This window comes from Semicossyphus pulcher, unplaced genomic scaffold (assembly GCF_022749685.1).
Source record: "Semicossyphus pulcher isolate SPU_LCO1_2020_fin unplaced genomic scaffold, fSemPul1.0.p SCAF_10, whole genome shotgun sequence".
In the NCBI taxonomy this organism is placed as follows: domain Eukaryota; kingdom Metazoa; phylum Chordata; class Actinopteri; order Labriformes; family Labridae; genus Semicossyphus; species Semicossyphus pulcher.
Genome location: NW_027211604.1, coordinates 13,244,746 through 13,263,862, shown reverse-complemented (window position 1 = coordinate 13,263,862; position 19,117 = coordinate 13,244,746). Strand labels below are relative to the sequence as shown.

The following is a 19,117-nucleotide window of genomic DNA, read 5'->3' as shown; positions in this document are numbered from 1 at the left end:
CATGAAATGTTAGCATTTATATTTAATACTTTACATGGTTCCTTTACAAGAAATAAATAAATTAAGATTAACAGTCCAGCAGTGTAATATTACTGCGTTTAAAGCACGTTGTTTCATGTTTTCTTATTAATTATGACTATTTTTAGTAGATTAGTAGAAGCAGTAATTGCTTTAAAATTACTTGTACGACTCCGACTTCTGCTACTAGCATTAGTTTTAGTGAGAAAGAGCTACATGAAGTATTAGTGAGAATGTTATTGGTAATAACAGCTGCAGCAGTTAAAGTAGCCGCTGTTAATTAGAGATGAGAGAGGCAGAGGAAGTTGAATATAGCAGTACTATTGGTAGCAGCAGCTAGCCCTTAAAGCTTAGGTTTTTCCCCGGTTAAGAAAAAGACTGAAATTAATTCTGATGACTCTATATGACCTACAAAACCAAACCAGACCATCAGCAACAAGATTGATTATTTCTATATAGTTATTTTTGTTGCCTGAAACCGCTGACCGCTGAGATTTTTTGTTAAAAAACACCACTTAAGCATGAACAGGACAAAATCAGCTAAGAGAGAAAAGAGTACAGCTTTGTCCACAGGGGGCGCCAAAATCAACACAAACCAAAAGTTCCTCACAGGAACTTTAAACCAGCCATATTAAGTTTTTTTTCCTAATGACTACTGTTTGAAAAGTTTTAGGGATTCAACTAATAATTGTTTTCATTCTGAATTAAATGCTCAAAAATAGTGAAAGAATCTTAATAATACCTGATTTGTCTGACAATTAGTAAAAATTCAGATTTCAACAAACTTTAAAACATAGAAAAATAGTTCAGAGTATTACCTTTTGATAAGCTGGAACCTGATAATCTTTATAACACATTTGCCAATTAATTTACGTATTTTAGCTCTAAATATAACTTTTAAAATTGACAGGATAAATCTGAAGTTAAGAGCAAAAGCAGCAGTGTTGGATAAGCCTGAATGTACTTGGACACACCACATTAGTTCTCCTGTCGTGCTGGTCTGTGTTCGATCAAACACAGGGGTCACAAAGGTTATTTCTACAGGCAGTATCTGGCAGGAGTGGAGCCAGGGTCAGCAAAGGGCACTTAACTCGCTCTATCAGCAGGGATAATGGATGATTGAAGGGCCAACAGTTTACTGTGTTTTTAGATGAGTAGGACAGATGTTTTTTTTTTTACAGTGTGGATTCACTCTGTGCTTTTATGTGTGCCAGGCTGTGTACAGCGCCTCTTTTCCTGAGGACATTCCCACTAACAAGGGCATCCTGACAGTGGCTGCAACAGATGCTGACTCAGGCTCCAGCGCTGAAATCCAATATTCACTGTTTGGAATTGGGGTCGAGGATTTCTACATGGACGCAAATACTGGTACATTCAATTATTCTCTTTTCTTTAGCACGATCAAAACAGATACACACACCAAAGATTCAATGTCCTTTAGAGCTTTATACGCCTCTCCATCTGTGTCTTAAGGTGAGCTGCGCACGGCCACAGTCATGGACCGAGAAATGACACCCACCTACAAACTCATTGCCCAGGCAACTGATGGAGGAGGGCTGTTCTGCCGCTCTGACATTTCACTCAAAGTGTTGGATGTGAATGATAATGCCCCCTCTTTCTCCTCGCCTTATTACCTGGCTAGTGTGTATGAAAACGCTGCCCCCAAGGCTTTGCTTACCCGGCTGCAAGCCAGCGACCCTGACGAAGGTAAACTGAGATGATGATATGCTCTTTTATGTTTGAAGTTACCATTTCAAGCCAGGCTGATAATGAGCACATAGCCATTCAAGGTTGTGGCTTTTTCAGTAGAAATATATCAGAATCTAAAAGGGTCTTTTAACAAAAAACGATGAGTACAAAAAAGGAAAGGGAACATTTAGCTGATAATTAATCTTAGGGGAATTTATCTTCTGTACTTTCAGGTCTGAACCGTACGGTGGTCTATTCTCTGGTGGATTCAGTCAGTGGGTTCTTCTCTATCGACCCGGTGTCTGGGATGGTTATTCTGGAGAGAACTTTGGACAGAGAAAGCCAAGACTCCTATCGTGTTCGAATCCAGGCTATGGACCAAGCAGGGCAAGAGGGGGCGCTGTCCTCACAGGTTTGTTGTTGGTGCCAGTAACAGTGAATATCAGTTGTATTTTCTTAATGCTCACAATCCTACAACAACTTTATTCTGAAAGGTTAGCTTAAAAATGATAATGGATAAACTTGTTTGTTATCATTACACACTGTCTGCACAACACTTATATTAAAGATTATATAATAATTATGGTTTTCTGAGTAATCAAATCAGATACAAAGTCATATATAGATCAATTTTATAGGTCAATGTCAAGCAGACAAGAAGTTTTTTTTTTACTCCTATGATGTACGAGTTTATATACTTCATATTAGGTAGCAGATTAGTCAGCCATGGAGTCATCTGGTGATATAGACTCTGTATTTCTGTCCATACTCATGGATAAGAGAAGCCAATGAATATAAACATGATGTTTACTGAGGAGATCAGATAAAGAGCCTAGTAGATCTAATCTGGTAAATCTTCATTGAATTGTGAAGAGGATGGGGAGGGAATGACGGGGAAGGTGACAGCTTCAGAGAGAGGCAGAGCAGAAAAGAGAGAGAGGACCATAAGACCAGCTGAGACAGTGTTGGCTCTCTCGCATCCATCCGGCCCTTTTGAGGGCTGCCAGAACAAACCATAAACACAAAATGAAAACAAGCCTGAGGCAAAAGGAAAGTCTGGAGTGGCCATTTTGAGAGGACATGATTTTATTTATGTTAAGAGGTTGCTGACCATGGTGCTGAAACTTTAAAATATTATGTGTTGCAGTAGTTGTAGCCATATTTGCAGTGGTAGTAAGAGTAGTAGTTCCAGGAGGTAATATATTAGCAGTACAGGGAGGGATAGAAGAAGAACGAGTAAGAGTAATACAAAAATAATGACCTAAAGTTTAAGCAATATCACATGAGAGGGAGTGCTGATATTCAGTATAACACCACGACCTCGAGTGTGATATTGCATTTATACAACAGTTACACAAGCGGCAAATAGTATTAAAAGTAATCAACAACAGATAACTTTTTTCTCCACCAACTGAACTAGTTCCACAACTTAACTGAAACTGGACTTTTGTTGCCAAGCAACCCAAACATTCTCCTGTACTCGGTGTCTACAGGTGACCACAGATCAGCTGTTTTTATCATGTACATTTATCTGTTTAATTTATCATCAACCAGTGCAATAAGAGTCTGCTGTGTGATTCAGAGGTACCAGCTTGATCAATGTAGACACACACGGTCTGCTGTGATGTTAATTAACAGTGTTCAAAACACCTGGCTGAGGCGGAGTGATACACAGAGTGAAAAGTCCCAGTGATGATGTGCTCTATATCACTCATGGAATGCCTCTTATCCAGTCAGATCACTTGGTCGGAACTAACTGTTGTATAAGTATATAAAGTGTATAAAATATAAAGTGTATATGGCTATTGAGGTTAAATTACCGTTACACAGTGCCCTTATAGAATAACAATAGTACAACAACTTATTAACAAAAGTAAGCTGAGTAGAAAGTAGTAGTGGCGATTACATTGACAGTCGTATTTGCAGTGATAATAAGAAGTATAAAAAAACATGTCAAAGTTCCGTGAATCATCAAGCAAAAAGACAGGAAAAGAAAAAAAAGTATTTTGTGTTTGCAATACATCCTTTCAAAATAAAATGTCAAAGAAGCATTCTACATTTACTGATATTAAAGGAACACATTCCAGCAGCTTTCCTAACAAGATAACAAGGTGAGTTGTTTGCTTCTGTGACAACAAAGCTTTACTTAAAGAAAGAAAATGACAGCACAAGAAAAGGTTAACTGTTCCCTCAGATTCCATAGAGAAAAAACAGCATTTGTCAGACTCAGTAATGCCACAAATACGGAACATTTATCCAGAAGGCAAGAATGTCTCTCTCGGGCTTTTGGTGGACACAGACTTCAATTTATTTTCCTCTTTCTTGTTAGTAAAGCCCAAAGTATATTCGCTCCCATTGATGTATGTGTGCCCACTGTCCATGGTGCTGAAACAGAATACAAATTTATCGGTTTTCCTGCTTAACAGCCCCTAATGTTTCCCTCTAGGTTGATTTGACCATTTTGGTGCTGGATGTGAATGACAACGCTCCCGTCTTCCAGAGGAGGGACTATGGAGTTACTGTGCCCGAGGATGTGGCTGTAGGAACTGAGGTGCTGCGAGTGTTGGCGACGAGCGCTGACATTGGTCCTAATGCTGAGATCACCTACACTTTCCGATCGGGCAACGAGTTAGGGAAGTTCTCCATAGACACAAACCTGGGTGAGCAGAGGTCCTCGCATGATTGGGATATTTTCAGGCCTGAATGCAAAACTAAAACTCTATCCTATATAAACCATAATATCTGTATGCTTCAGGCTCTATTTCTGTGGCTGATGATTTGGACTTTGAGGTGTGTAAGGACTACTACCTCACCGTTGAGGCCTGGGACAGCGGGGACCCTCCTCTCAGCACTGCCACAATGGTAACCATTGAACTCATGGATGTGAACGACAACGCTCCAGCCTTCAATCAGGACATCTACAATGTTCTGGTCAGCGAGGATGCAACTGTTGGGCAGTCGATTACAAGGGTAACGTTTGTTTTCATTATAGAAGTCTGTCTATACTTTTCTGTGTTATTCATAAGCTTTTCTTTAACTCTCTCTGTTTGTTTGTTTTTAGGTATTGGCAGAAGACTTGGACAGCCAGGTGAACGGGCGCATCACCTACTCTATCCTGAAGGGTGACCGCAGCAACCACTTCTGGATTGACCCTGTTACAGGAGTCCTCAAAGTCAATAAGCGGCTCGACCGAGAACTAGTAAGGATGCATCTTTAAGTACAATATCTCGGATACAATCAATAGCAATTTTCTGGTTCATGAGCACAGCCAGGACAGAAAATAACCTTTCAGCTCAAGGTCAACACCCAATGAAGTCTCATAATATGCAAACATTACAGTGCTGCCTGATACATACAGATGATACCGCACTTACATCCCCTTTTGCTCCATCCAGGTGTCCAGGTACTCTCTGTCAGTGCAGGCGTTCGACAGTGGCTCTCCCGCCATGTCCTCCACTGTCACCCTAAACATCGACGTCTCCGACGTTAACGACAACCCCCCTGTCTTCACCCCTCCCAACTCCACAGCCATCATACAGGTATCCGTCGGAGTTTGTTAGCCTATCTTAGCATGTTGTGCTAGCATCTCCGCAACTCCTCTCTCTCTTACCTTATTTTCAGCTAAACCAAGCCGCTGACATCACCCTGCTGAAGCTGTCAATCAGCGACAAAGACTCACCTAGAAATGGCCCGCCCTTTGAGACTCGCATCATGTCAGGAAACGAGGGGAATTTCTTCTCCCTAGACCAGACTGGAACCCTGAGGTCCAACCGTGCGTTTGGCCCGGACTCCCCCAGAGAGTTCACGCTGGAAATACAGGTTTTTTTAAACTCTGTATATTCAGGAAAAAGTTGTGTTAGCATGGTTACACAGAGTGAGCATCAGCATAAGTGTCTTGGGGTGAAATGTACTGTTATATAAACTTATTTCTGTGATGTAGAAGTTATTAACAGTGCTGCTTTTTCAGTTCCAGCTCCAGGCCATTTGTTTTCCCTATGTTTAATGGTTTGGTTATACAGAAGCAAGCAGATGCAGTTTAAACATAAATGTATCCTTTGACCTTCTTATTACAATCTTTATGCAATAACTATCTTTATATATCTTCCCCAGGAAGAAATTCTAACTTCATGCAACTTCTTTTTTTCCCTGATCTGCTTTTTTTCAATGTCTAACTGCAACTTTGTTTTGTTCTCTTAGGCAAATGACTCCGGTAAACCAAGCCTCAGCTCTTCTTCCTGGATATTTCTGAGGGTCATCGGGAACAGTCAGTATAAACCCGTCGTCTCCCCTCTGGAAATCTTCATAGTCATGGTTACAGATACCTTCCCAGGTGGCCCGATTGGTCGGATCTATGCAACAGACAGAGACCCCAATGACGTGCTGTCGTTCACCCAGAAGCCTCAGCCAAAGAGCATGTTTAAGATAAACAGACAGGATGGCAGCATTGTGGCTCTGCCGGGCCTGGAACCTGGAAGGTACACACTTCACCACACAAACACTCTCTCTATCACACACACACAGGTGTGAAACTGGTTACAGCACATTTTCTTGTCCTCTGTCAGGTACCAGATGAATGCCACTGTGAGTGATGGACGCTTCGCTGTGATAGCTGACGTCTCAGTCCAGGTGGAACAGGTGACAGACGTGCTCCTGCGTAGCGCCATGAACTTACGCTTCAGCTCCGTGTCCCCGGAGGACTTGATCGGCCGCTACCTGAACCAGATCAAACTAATGCTACGGGGGCTAGCCGGCTGGAAATGGTCACCAGCTCAACAGGACCCCCTCCACATACTCAGTGTGCAGCCGGTGATGGGGACATTAGGCGTGGACTTGCTTCTGGCCATGGAAAGGCCAGAGACATCTGGGAGCAGACGGATGGGTGGGTTCTACTCCAGGAAAGAGTTGTCTGCAAAGCTGGAGGAGGCGGGAGATCGGGGTCAGATTCGAGGCATCCTGGCTGGAGCCGCGGTGGTGAGCAGCGCTTGTTCTGGGCAGCTGGACTGTGGGGAGAGGGTGTGTGAGCAGACACTGGTGATGGAGGGTGGCACACGTGTCGCCTACAACACAGAGAGGGTCAGCATGGTGACGCCGCGGTTCAGCCGTACGGAGGCCTGCACCTGCCCTGGTGAGCACTCATGCACTTATGCTTACACAAGTATTTTTTAAAGAAGACAGATGATTTTCTGACATATTTCTTTCTAATATTTCTGTGTCTGCTTCTTTCCAAACAGGAGGGTCATGCCCCACTCCTGTGGAGCTGTGTGAAGGTCAGTCCTGTCCAGCAGACATGCAGTGTGTCCGTTCTGGTCCAACAGCGCCATCTGTCTGCCAGTGTCAGACTCAGAAAATAGACGAGTGTGCAGGTAGAGTTTGATTCTTCTTTTTCCTTGAAGTTTAAAAAACTCCCTTGTGTCTGATTGTGGTAAAAAAAAAAAGTAGATCGTCATGTCGCAAGGATTTGATTATAATTTGTCTCAATATACTCAAGCTTTTCTCCTTTAATGTGAAACCTCAATCCTCTCTTTGTTTTGTGAATGTGAAGGACAAACCTCTCTCAGCTTCTCTGGAAACAGTTACATCAAGTACAGAGTGACTGAGAGCGGCCAGAGTGGAGAGATGAGGCTCGGCCTGAGGATAAGAACACTTCAGAGAAGAGGAGTCATTATGTTCACACGTGTAAACCCCTGCACAATGCTCAAGGTACAAACATTTGTGCTACCATTTTATTGTATTGTTTCTATTGCTCAGCAAAGGCTGTATTTTAGAGGTGGCATGTTATAAAAGAAACAGTTATTTTCCTTTTTCCATCCACAGATTGAAAGTGGTCGACTCTGGTTCCAGCTGGACTGCGACAACACCCTCGGCATTATGGGTATCTCTGGCAGACCAATAAACGACGGTCTCTGGCACGCTGTTGCCTTGGAGCTGACTAGGAACTACACCCTCCTGTCACTGGATGACAGCTACGTGGAGCGCCGCCGAGCAGCTCGAGCCCCTGTTCGTCTTTGGCCTCTGGCTCCGGATTCATCCTTTTTCTTCGGGGCCCAAGTGAGGCCACTGAGCGGGCAAATCGAGAGGCCGAGCCCCGGGCCAGGGAGGAGCCAGGGAGGGCCGGCAATGGGGGACCGCGGAGCGAGGGGCCCGCCAAGAGCCCAGGATGGCTTCCAGGGCTGCCTGGGCTCGCTGATGCTGAACGGAAACGAGCTGCCACTTCAGAATAAGAGGAGCAGATACGCTGAGATAGCCGGGCTGAACGAGGTCAAGCTGGGCTGCGTGCTGTATCCAGATCCATGTGTCAGTCAGCCGTGCCTCAACGGAGCCATCTGCAGCAGCGTGCCCTCTGGAGGTCTGTTTGGATGACAGTGTGTTTGTGTGCGGTTGTTAGTCATCTTGTTGTGTAAATAATTGGCATGAAAAACCACATCACCCGGCTTTTATAGCTTGTGTGTCATTTTCAGCATTTATACTTGATTTAATGTTCTGACTTGTTGGTGCATTAGTGACCATAAACGTATATATTTAATCTGTTTAGTACTGACTGTTGTATATACCGCTTTGGTGTACATGATTCATGTTTTTAGACATCATATGACACGTTTTGAATCTCTCTCTTACAGGCTTCATGTGCAGTTGCAGCACTGGCTTCACTGGGGGGCGCTGTGAAATTGAGTTGACATCCTGCATGCCAAACCCCTGCCAGAACGGAGCGGACTGTAAGCCTGTAGGCAGCGCATTCCTCTGTGGCTGTCCCAGAGGACTCGGGGGACTTATGTAAGATAAAATAACCCGCAACACACGAACACACACACTCTCTTTAAACCTTAATTACTGATTGTATTGCAGTGTTGATGAATTGCGTGCCCTGTTTACACAGTATGAACACAATGACAGTTAGGTAAGAGATGATTAAGACACAATAACATCTGCATCTCCCCTCTCAAACATGCTAGAACATGTGTAGGACTCACACACACACACACACTCATTAGCCCGCATTAGCACCCCAGCAGCCACTGTGTTGTTTTAGTTGCTATTGTGTGAGATAAATGAGTGTTTCTAATTTAATTCAGTGTAATTTCTGTTGAAAAGCCTATAATCATTCTCTGGCTTCCTTCTTAATTACAGCTCAGTAATTGCCTTTGAAATAACCTCTCTGTGCATGATGTTGTGCGATGGAGTCGCCACTAGAGGGCAGTTTTCCCTCAAAGAGAAAATTCTTCTGCTTTTTTTAGGATTCTGACAAAGATGTTAAAATGCTTCGGATGAAGTTGGATTTAATTAGATTTAGGTGAATATTAAACCAGATGAAAATTAAGATGTTTGTGTTTTTCAGGCAGCAGATTGTTGGAGTCATTATCAGCTAATAATGGACACAGATTTGCATCATATCAAAGGCAAATGCTGTATTTCGCCACAAGCAAAACTTTTTCATTGAAGTTTAGTTTAATGAGTTCAATTTTTGTTTTCATACAGAATGATAAAAAGTATTATTACAATAAAAAATATGCATTTTGAAAAGGATGAAACAATGTAAATTTAGTTGGAAAATTACATTAAAATGTGAAAATGTCCCTTTTTAAAGCTGAATCATGGCTTAATAAGCGTTTACATATACATTTTCTAAAGAGAAAGACTCATGAGCAAATATAATAGTATATAGTAAACTGTAGTATATGCTCAATGACTCGCAGCGGTTAAGTGATACTTTTGATAGTTATACAAGGAAGGTTGTAACATGTTTTCAAAATCCCAACAAGAAAAAAAAAAGTATCCATCTCCCTCACAGCAAGGGCACCATGTTGAAAATGACAAGCTAAGAGCATGTATGTGTGTGGAGTAATATTCTGTGTGTGATTGGCGCCTGTATCCAAGAGCAGATCTGTGTGTGTGTGAGTTTTAGCACTGAGGCGTATTTCTTTAAATCAGAAGCATGTAAATGAGGATGATAGGGGAATCCGTGAAGATAATCCCCTGATTGAGCAGAAGAAAGGCCCTCTGAAAAGATCATCTCCAAAGTGTTTATTTTCCTTCTGTCTTTAAACTCACTGTCACCTCTTTCATCTTTTATTCCTCTCTCTCACTTTGATACAAATCATCTCCACCACTCCCATGCATAGCAATGTATTTGTCCATGCCCCTGCAGATGTGACGAGGATGTCAATGAGTGCGAGCGGGACGGCTGCAGAAACGGAGGAGAGTGTGTCAACACGCTCGGGTCGTTCTACTGTAACTGCTCTGAGGGGTACGAGGGTCAGATTTGTGATGATCAGACGCCTGGTAATCCTGGAGATGACATGCAGGTAAAGTATGATCAGCACTTGAAAGTGGATTCATGCAGGAGTTAATCTCACAGCATATACTCGACTATAATCCAAAAAGTCTGGGTTTTTTCGGCTTACTTTTTGCGCATTCAGCTTGCTCCTAATAGGACTTGGCATATTCAGTGCAGCTGTTGAGAATTCTGAGTGTGCAGCGGCCTCCCGGGGAGGGTTTATTCACCAGCTTGTGTGTTTGTCTCTGCAGAAGATGAATGAAAGTGAGGTAATGGCTAAATCTCAGTTTCCATTAGAGGTTGTCACTCTCTGACTTTTTTCTGTGCCGTATACCTTATAGTAAGGCTGCTAGCACAGTTAATGCTACGCATTGTTGTAAGAAAGTGCTTTTATTGTTCCCAAGAAGACTGTAATTAGCAGAGACGTAAACAAGGTGGACGTGGTTGCTAGGTTGCTTTCACAACCAATAGAAACGTTGGCTTTGTTTATTGTTAAGGCATCAGTTTCTGTGGACAAAGCTGAATAAACGTTTCCCATTTTTACCAGAGTTGACTCATCTCTGCTCAAACAAAAAATGCACTGCATTAATCTTTTCTTCATAAAGGCCAGACCAGACGTTGTTGTAAATCTTTGCAGTTGGGACGAGATAAGAATCGGAAATATGCCCAACATCACACAATGAATATTTTTCACCAACATAGTGTAATCAGGTTAATCTAAAGATTCTTCTTCTACCCCTTCATAACGAGTTTTCTCTGGAAGCTATAACAAAAAATCTAATTGTCTTTCACCGAAGGAGAAGTGAATACCAAATATGATCCCCTGAATTAGAGTTGCTATGTTCCCACAGCACACAAATCCACGTTGTTATGATTTCTCTCTTCCTCTCGCCCAGGCGGAGCCCCTGTCTTACATTGGACCAGGAGAGATAATTGGCATTGGCGTCCTCGCATTTGTCATCATCCTCCTACTGATACTCTTCATGGCCTTTAGAAAGAAAATCAAATTTAGGAAGGACTCCGACCCGGGCCCAGGGACCGTGATGGGTGTGTCCGCCATTTCCACGGAAACTAGCTACATGCTGCATAAGACCGGCGTGGGCGCAGAGGGGATCGAGTTTAAAGCCGTGCGTGTGTCGGGTTCACCAGGAGCCACCAGCACGTACGGCGAGGTGGGAGGCTGCACTGGGGGCCCTCCTCAGGTCATGGTACGTCCGACGACCCACTCCCCTCTGCCAGGAGGATTCATCAACCACGGCCTGAGGAGTGGAGATGGTGACAAGACCACCTCCAGTGAGAGCAGTCAGGTACGTGAAAGTGTAGATCGATTTTTCATAACGATTAGAATTTGTCTTCTGTAATATAACAATGGCAGTTTTAGTCACAAAGTAATCACAGGAAACGAACTTGATATCAATATTTTATACAATACACTACTAATGAAATGAAACCCAGGAATCAATATCTTCCATTTCCTTATTTTCATGATGCTGCATTTCTGCAATTCAGTTTGCAGTCATTTTATTGAAAGAGACTCGGGGGAGGAAGTACCTCTGCTATCCTTATTCTTACAAACAGCCATGGGACAGGCTGTGCCTCTTCACTGTCCACTTCACTGACCTCAGGGCTGAACCAGCTGGAGCTGTGATCTGATACAAAACATGGGACAATGAAAGTCTCCAATATATCCCCATTATTTATTTTGAACAATTGGAAAGTGCTCTATGATACAGTAGTTAAGCATATAAGACTGAGATTGAAATATAAATCATTTGCATAAAAGTGAATGTTCACAATAGCGCATCCTAGTGGTAGAAATAAAGAAATACTATAAGAACCCAACACGTGGACAGTGAGACACAGGGGATGAAAACATTGAATGAGCTGCACTTTTCTCTCTGGTTTGGTTTTATTCTTCTACAAAACTTCTATAAAAACTTCTATTTAAACAGGGGCAGACAGCCGGCCTATGCAGTCTTTTCTAGCACGGATTTATGGGAGCAGAACATGTATGTTGGATTGGCTAGAAATGAGCTGCATCACCCACGTTCATTATAATGAATAATTAAACGGGTGTGTTAAATACTTGATTCTGATTGGTTAAATACTGCATTCCAAGGTCTGCTATTCTTGATAACAGACCGTTGCTATGAAGAACAGACCGGGGATTCGGCTCTAATCACACAATCTGGAGGACTAACTGTAATCATATCAATCCGTTGAAAGAAGTCTGGTAAATTTGACGTTGGTCTGTTTACAGAGGGGAAAAAAATTTAAGTTTGTACTTGTGATTGGATTTGTTAAAAATACACAATATAGAACATCACCAGACTTATTTCTTATATCTTATATCTATGCGTTGTTGTTTTCTTACGTCTACAGTTCAGCAGCTTCCTCTCGGACTTGTCGACCGTCCGAGGCGTGGCCAACAGGAGGGGCGTGGCCGTGTGCAGCGTGGCACCGAATCTCCCCTTGGCATCGTCCTGCCTCGCAGAGCACAGTCCGGCCCACAAGGTGTCCTGGGACGGAGAGGAAACCAGGGACGAAGGGCTGGAGAGGTTGAGGGACGAGAGGGAGGACGAGTGGGGGCAGAGAGCTTTCCAGCTGGAGAGGACGCAGAGAGATAGCAGTCCTCAGGGTAAGACTGCCACCGCATACGTATACAATTCTACCATGTGATCAACAAGGCAGATGAAGCCATTGCGTTACACTGATACCATCATATCCACTGAACTTATTTCACCATGATCTACGCCGTTTTAGATGACGCACATCAAGCGTCTCAGAAAGGCAGGAAATTATATTTAGATTTTCCTTATAATTTCATGTCAAGCTTTACTTTAAACTTCCAAGGAACAATAAATGATAATATAACTTTTCTTTTAAACGGCAGAATTCATGTCCTCTTGTATGAGGATAACTCGCTTACGTCTCCTGTGCTCTTCTGTCTCAATGGTCAGGGTAATCAGCCAGAACTGATGTCCTATGTTCTCATCCTTTTCTTTTTTTCTCAACAAGTTAAATAAGGAAACACTTAGGCTCAAAGAAAGTCTTTTCCAGAAGGTTTTCAACCGTTGTTACTTCCAACTTTGCGTCACATGTACCTCTGTCAACAGAAAGGACTAAAAAACACTGCAGAGCCATGAGTAATAGTTCAGTCTGATATTAAGCTGTCAGCAGCGAGCACACACACTTCACGGTTTGTCTGCATTTCAGTGCTGAGTTAGACGTCACCTGTTTCGATTCTCTGTCCAACCTGTTGTTTTAATAATCACGCCTGCAGTGGGAACTTCCTGTTAATTATTGATTCCTTCCTGTGGGAACGAGAGAGGGGATAGTTTATTTCTTGGCTCCCCTGTTGTGTGTTAAAGAAAAGCATTTCCCAGAGGGGTCACAGTTACGTCACGCCCCATTAATTAATGTGTAAGAGCTAACTAATGTCCAGCTTATGGCCTTAATGACTCCAGTGTTAACATCCAGTTTAATTAATCAATTGGAAACCTTTTAGTTATTTATTAACACAACAGAAACAGAGTGTAAAAATGAATGCATATTGTAATGGATGTGCACAGGTCAATATGAGGAAACATATTGGCTGTTTTTCTGTCACTACCTGCTGCGTATGAATAAATAAATGAAATGAATAATGAAACACTCGAGAAGTAAAGTCCCATGGTGCTCATTTTTTGGCCATAATTGCAGGATGTCTCAAAAGAAGTTTATTGCTCTTTATGCTGTTTTGGAAAAATAAATTCAGTTTTAATTGAAGATTCACGACAGAATGATTTTGACGACTGAGGCCCCAGAGACGCCATCGCATCATGTTTCCTCTAAATATGCAGATGGAGAAAACATTGTAAGTGAAAGTTTGAATCATTACTGCAATAACTCTCACTTTATGTCACTGGAAAGAAGGCCAAGAGTTAAAAGAGTTATAGGTTTGGATTAGACATAAACTGGCTGGGGCTGCACGGTGGTGCAGTGGTTAGCACTATTGCCTGACAGCTAGAAGGTTCCTGGTTAGAATCCCGGTTCGGACGTAGGAGGCTGTTCTGTGTGATGTTCTCTCCCCGGGTACTCCTACTTCCCCCCACAGTCCAAAGACATGCTTCATTGGTGACTCTAAAAATTGCCTGTAGATATGAATCAGACCTGTGATTGATGATCAGTCCAGGATGTACTCCGCCTTTCGCCCAATAACAGCTGTTCATGGATGCAAGCGGTATAGATAATGGATGGAATAATTGGGCTTAATATCAGTGGTAATAAGGTAGTAAGTAGTAGTAGTGGTAGTAAGTAAAATAGTTTATTTAACTTAAACTGACAATCTTGAAGATTTCAGTTTCGTTCTCTTTGTCGTCCCCTAATGGTGATAAACGGTAATTGTGGGAGCATATTTCCCGATTTAACCAGACATCTATGGTTGGCTCACTTTGTAACGGTTGTAACTCTTGATTTTCCTCGCTGACGGACGCTTTCCTTTTAAGACAGTTTGCCTTCATCTGAGCGTCAAATTTGTTTCTTTTTCTTTGGATTTTCACTTATGTTTGAAGTTGTATCTGTAGTCATCCATCTTTTCTTTGTTTGTTCAGCCATAGTAGATTACTGTTTTCTCGCAACACTTGCAGAGACCGGAAAAGCAGCCGCTTAGCTCCGCCTACCCTCTCTGGCAGACCAACCACTGCTGGGTGATGGAAAACGCGTCACTAACTGGATGCCAATTCTGATTCTTTCTGCGAATATCGCCACAGACACCCAGTCTGTAATAATACGATATACTGCAAATGCAAAGGCTTTCATCAGTGGGCCATAGGCTCAATCACCATTGTGTTACCTCATTAGGCTAGATAGATACTGACTGAACAGACATTTATTTAAATGAAAATCTTTGAGATTAAATCTTTAAAACACACTTTTAATAATGTGAACTCTAACCTTTTAAACAATGTCGGATGTTGTCAGAATTAAGCAATGAATGAAAGAAGATTGTCTGGCTGAGTATTATTTTCAGGATTAGAGCAGGAGTTGGGTCCTTAACAACATGGCCACCAGCTTTCGCACACTGCAGTTTAATCAGGGCCATTATTATAAATGAACTAGGGCTAGAAAAAGGAAGGTAATGAAAAACAAAAGAAAGAATTAAAAAAATGTTTTTCTGTTGTTTTATAAACTCCAGGATGTTGAGAGGTGTAACTTTGCCTGCATACTGAATAACACCAGTGGCTGTTGCCCTGCCTTTCTTATTTATTTTGATTGACGGTACCGCCTTGCTGCCCACATCCCCACAGGAGCATTTCACTTGTTCCATACGCACTGGACCACGACCACCCAGCCTGGAAAAAAGAAAAGCTAAAGTTGATGTCCAGACATCCAGGCCCTCGTGGACAGAGCACAGTTCTGCCCATAAGACGGTCCGAGCTCCGTCTGCTTGCTTGCAAAATATCCAGTGAGAAGCACAGTTTTAAAACGTACTGAAAAGTGGGAAAGAAGTCATGCCGGGTCCTGTTATGAGTAGCAAGCCCCCAATCACAAAAATAACAATCCATGCTAGCAGGGAACACTGACAAATTGTTTATTGCTTTGCCAGTAAAAGCTGTTTTTTTCCAGTGATATATTTTTTATAAAGCAACAGTTGGGCTGAAAACTACTGCATTCTCACCTGTTTGCAAAAAACCCAGCAAAAATCGGCGTGCCTTTTTACATGCCATGCTAATAATATCTAAAGATGAATTAGAAATTGAAGTCTTAATGCATCATACTTTTATTTTAATATAAGCAGCTGCAGAAGAACTTCATATATGCATTAAATACAGCGTCATGTTTTAGATTAAAGAATTCCAAGCATTCCAGGATACTTATTTTCCCACATTTAGGCTGAAGAAGCAGAAGAGGCATTGAAATGCAAACTGCTTTCTCTCCTATCTGTTCCACCTCCCAACATAAAGCCTCTCTAGTTTAGCCAAGTTACTTTTAATCACATCAGCAAAGCTGCCAGCTCTGTTTCATATTCCAAATAGAGCTGTTGGATTATGGCTGGACTCCATACCAATGGTTTCTGCTCTGTTGGTCTTCTATGGCTCTTTACCAATGTGAACACTAATGCCAAACCAGGCGTATTATTGCTGCTAGATTGGAGCACCTGGTCGAGTGACGTACCTGTGTGGCTTAACAAACCGCACAGTCCTCACAGCTACATGCCTTCATCTGAAGTCATTGTGACATAAGTTTCAGTCCAGCACCTCTGGCAGTTGTTTGGCAATCTCTCAAAAGAAATTGGGACCCTCCAAATAACTGCTCGGCGGAGGAAAACGGTGTCAGGAATCACACTCACTCGTAAGCATCAATTTGTTTGAAATGTTGCCCCTAAAGAAATGCAGGTTCAGGCTGTCTAAAGACCCTACTCTTTACTTCAGATGAAATCTCTTGTGACTCTTTGGCACGGATAACATGTCAGGTTCAGGAGTGAAAGAAAAGTTGTTGTTTTTTAGAGATTCTTAATTTGATTTTGGCTTTTTCATGTCTCCAGTGTACCTGCTGTTTCGAGCAGTTTGTGTACCACATCTGCCACTAATACACTACACTAGAACAAGTTTTTTTGTGGTCCATACCCTCCATTACTCCTCCATCTGGTGCAGATGGCATTAAATGAGCACACCTGCAGTCGCACTGGGTGTGCTGGGACTTTGAAATGCTGTGCTCCAAAGATAGGCAGCCTTTTAGAGAAGACCAAAATTTCATTTTGACTACTTGAAATTTAAAATGTTTTATCAGCTAAACCCTGAATTTTAAGTGGGGCATATTTATATGGCTAGTAGGCTGTTAAGGAAATTAACATGCACATGTGTTTGCGTGTGTTTGCACATTAGACGTGACGCAGCTGGTGGACGAGATGACATGCCTCTCAGACTCCACCTCCGAGGAGCACTCCATCAGCTCCTACACCTCTGAGTCATTCGATGACAATGGTAAGACTCCGTGCAATCCTTACTCTTTCTTTTGGTCTGTTGTGTAATCCTTCGCTCCCACACAAGGCCCCGAAAAGGTTCAGAAGACGGGAGAAACAGCGCTTTGTATCCGCTGTAGGTAGAACTCACTGGATGTAGTAACAGGCTTGTTATGCTCTAGTGCAAAAGCAGTGTTCAAGAGATTCCTTACATTCACATGCAGCAGATCTTAAGTCCTATTGGGTCCGAATTTTGAGCCCTTTTCTTGAAATTCTACAGCGTCCCTTTTTCCCAGATAACTCGATACCTTTAACTCTTTTCTTGGATCGTGTTTGTCTCTTTTTCCCAGATAAATCGATACCATTGATCTTTAAGAGGGTGGAAGCCAAACACCCTCATGATCATGTGTGTGTGCACGTGAGTGGGTTAATTGCTGGAGCTGCAAAGAAAAGACTCCTCATGTCCCTTGCACTCCCTTTTGGGACACACACACACACACACCTCATGTCTCTTCTGCTTTCCACACGTGTACACACACACACACACACGCTCAGCCACACCCAGGACATGAAACGTTACCCCTTTCATGACTGCACTGACATTGTTTATTGTTCTCTGCTTCCCTTTCTGCATCCTGCACAGCCTCCATAGTGACAGTCATCCGTTTGGTCAATGACGCCGTTGATAATATTGAAAGTGAAGGTATGAAATAGTATCTTCTGTTAGCTCCTACATCTCTTTTGTGTCTGTCTTTTCATACTAAGGTGTTTATTTCTGGCTGTAACACTGAGGTATAATGTACTGAATGCAGCCCAGCCTCTGCCGTCCTTTCCTTTGAGAATAAGACGTCCTGCTTAGGTTTCCAATATTGTTTGTCCATTTCCAACACTGAATCCCTTCATGTTTCAATTTCTCCCCTTTAGTTTCTGTGTTGTTGTGTCTCCATCTTTCTCTGACATTCACTTTCTCTCTCCCTTTGTAGTGTCGAACATGGACAAAGAACAGCGGCGGAGCAGCCCTGGTGAGCGAAGCTGCAAAGCAACTGAAAAACATCTTATTAACTTGCCTTCCCTCCGGCTTTATTTCTCAAGCTGTGATCCCCAAACCTTATACCTTTTGTGTTCTTTACATTATTCTCCCTGAATATTTTATCATCACCCATGCAGCAAAGATTGCCATTTCTGTTTATGCCACTTTTTCCTTTGCTACAGAGAATGTAAATGTGTTCTCCTATGCATTGTTGTGCTCCCTGACTTCTAACTAGTGCTGGTTTCTGATTGGCTGTTTCACTTTGAATCCAGTAAAAAGCAAAGAACATTCAGGTAGCAGGCTTTTCATACAGATCAAATAGATCATCATTATACATTATATAAATAGATTATAGCATACATAGCACATTAACCATAATATTATGCACATATTGGCCGATAAAAAAAAAGAACAGTTTATATTAAACCAGAAAATGTCCCACACAGAACAGTTCTTAAAGTAATCAGTGGTTCCTTATCAATAATTATCTTGGTCTGTGTGTAGTTGCGTCTTAAAAAGACAGTGAAGCATCAGTGTTAGTATTTCATATCAATATGACGACCTTGCTAGCTTTACAGTTCTATATCAGGGCCTCCAGTAACTGGATAAAGAAGCTTAAAGAGGGGGTAATATGCCGTTTCACATTTTAAGACATATACTGTATATACTGTCACAATGTTGGATGTTCAGACTAAACGTGCGTGAAGTTTCAAATCTCTAGGTAAAAGTATGTTGGAGTAATCCCCAGGCTTCTCAGCTCAATCTGCAGGCTGCTGTGAACGCCAGGTTTCACACTGTTTTTTCTAAACGCTGCACTTTGTGACGTCCCAAAGTGCAGCCTCAGCAGGCTGCGGAGAGCTGGCCTATCAGAAGAAAGTGGGCTTGTAGGGGCGGGGTTTCTTAAAGGGAGAGCAGAGCTGACTGAGTCGATTCAGGCGGAGGCTGTATGAGGGCCTGCACAGAGCTCCAGTGTGAGAAAGATAAGGAGTTTTTTTAACTGTAAATTATGCTAAGCTACTCCACAGGTGAAATATTAAGCTTGAAATTAGCATAATACCCCCCTTTAAGAAAGTTTTAAAGATATTCAGCTATATTTTCAGCTCTATCGCTATCCAGATTGTAGCTACAGCTACTGATAGAAATCTCAGTTTCATCTTAAACTTTT

The 19,117-nt window shown here is 42.3% G+C and overlaps 1 protein-coding gene across 1 annotated transcript in view; it reads left to right on the top strand.

Moving 5' to 3' along the window:
- LOC138600558 (protocadherin Fat 3) overlaps nucleotides 1–19,117 on the top strand; it is a 68,500-nt gene that overhangs the window by 45,994 nt on the left and 3,389 nt on the right. The window contains exons 32-50 of the mRNA XM_069672015.1: nucleotides 1,233–1,386; nucleotides 1,492–1,725; nucleotides 1,941–2,119; nucleotides 4,154–4,367; nucleotides 4,463–4,677; nucleotides 4,769–4,906; nucleotides 5,103–5,246; nucleotides 5,329–5,526; nucleotides 5,905–6,182; nucleotides 6,270–6,832; nucleotides 6,939–7,070; nucleotides 7,250–7,407; nucleotides 7,522–8,053; nucleotides 8,325–8,478; nucleotides 9,851–10,007; nucleotides 10,876–11,286; nucleotides 12,362–12,625; nucleotides 16,857–16,944; nucleotides 17,566–17,625. Of these exons, the coding sequence (XP_069528116.1) occupies nucleotides 1,233–1,386; nucleotides 1,492–1,725; nucleotides 1,941–2,119; nucleotides 4,154–4,367; nucleotides 4,463–4,677; nucleotides 4,769–4,906; nucleotides 5,103–5,246; nucleotides 5,329–5,526; nucleotides 5,905–6,182; nucleotides 6,270–6,832; nucleotides 6,939–7,070; nucleotides 7,250–7,407; nucleotides 7,522–8,053; nucleotides 8,325–8,478; nucleotides 9,851–10,007; nucleotides 10,876–11,286; nucleotides 12,362–12,625; nucleotides 16,857–16,944; nucleotides 17,566–17,625 (4,273 nt within the window). The remainder of the gene's footprint in view (nucleotides 1–1,232; nucleotides 1,387–1,491; nucleotides 1,726–1,940; nucleotides 2,120–4,153; nucleotides 4,368–4,462; nucleotides 4,678–4,768; nucleotides 4,907–5,102; nucleotides 5,247–5,328; nucleotides 5,527–5,904; nucleotides 6,183–6,269; nucleotides 6,833–6,938; nucleotides 7,071–7,249; nucleotides 7,408–7,521; nucleotides 8,054–8,324; nucleotides 8,479–9,850; nucleotides 10,008–10,875; nucleotides 11,287–12,361; nucleotides 12,626–16,856; nucleotides 16,945–17,565; nucleotides 17,626–19,117) is intronic.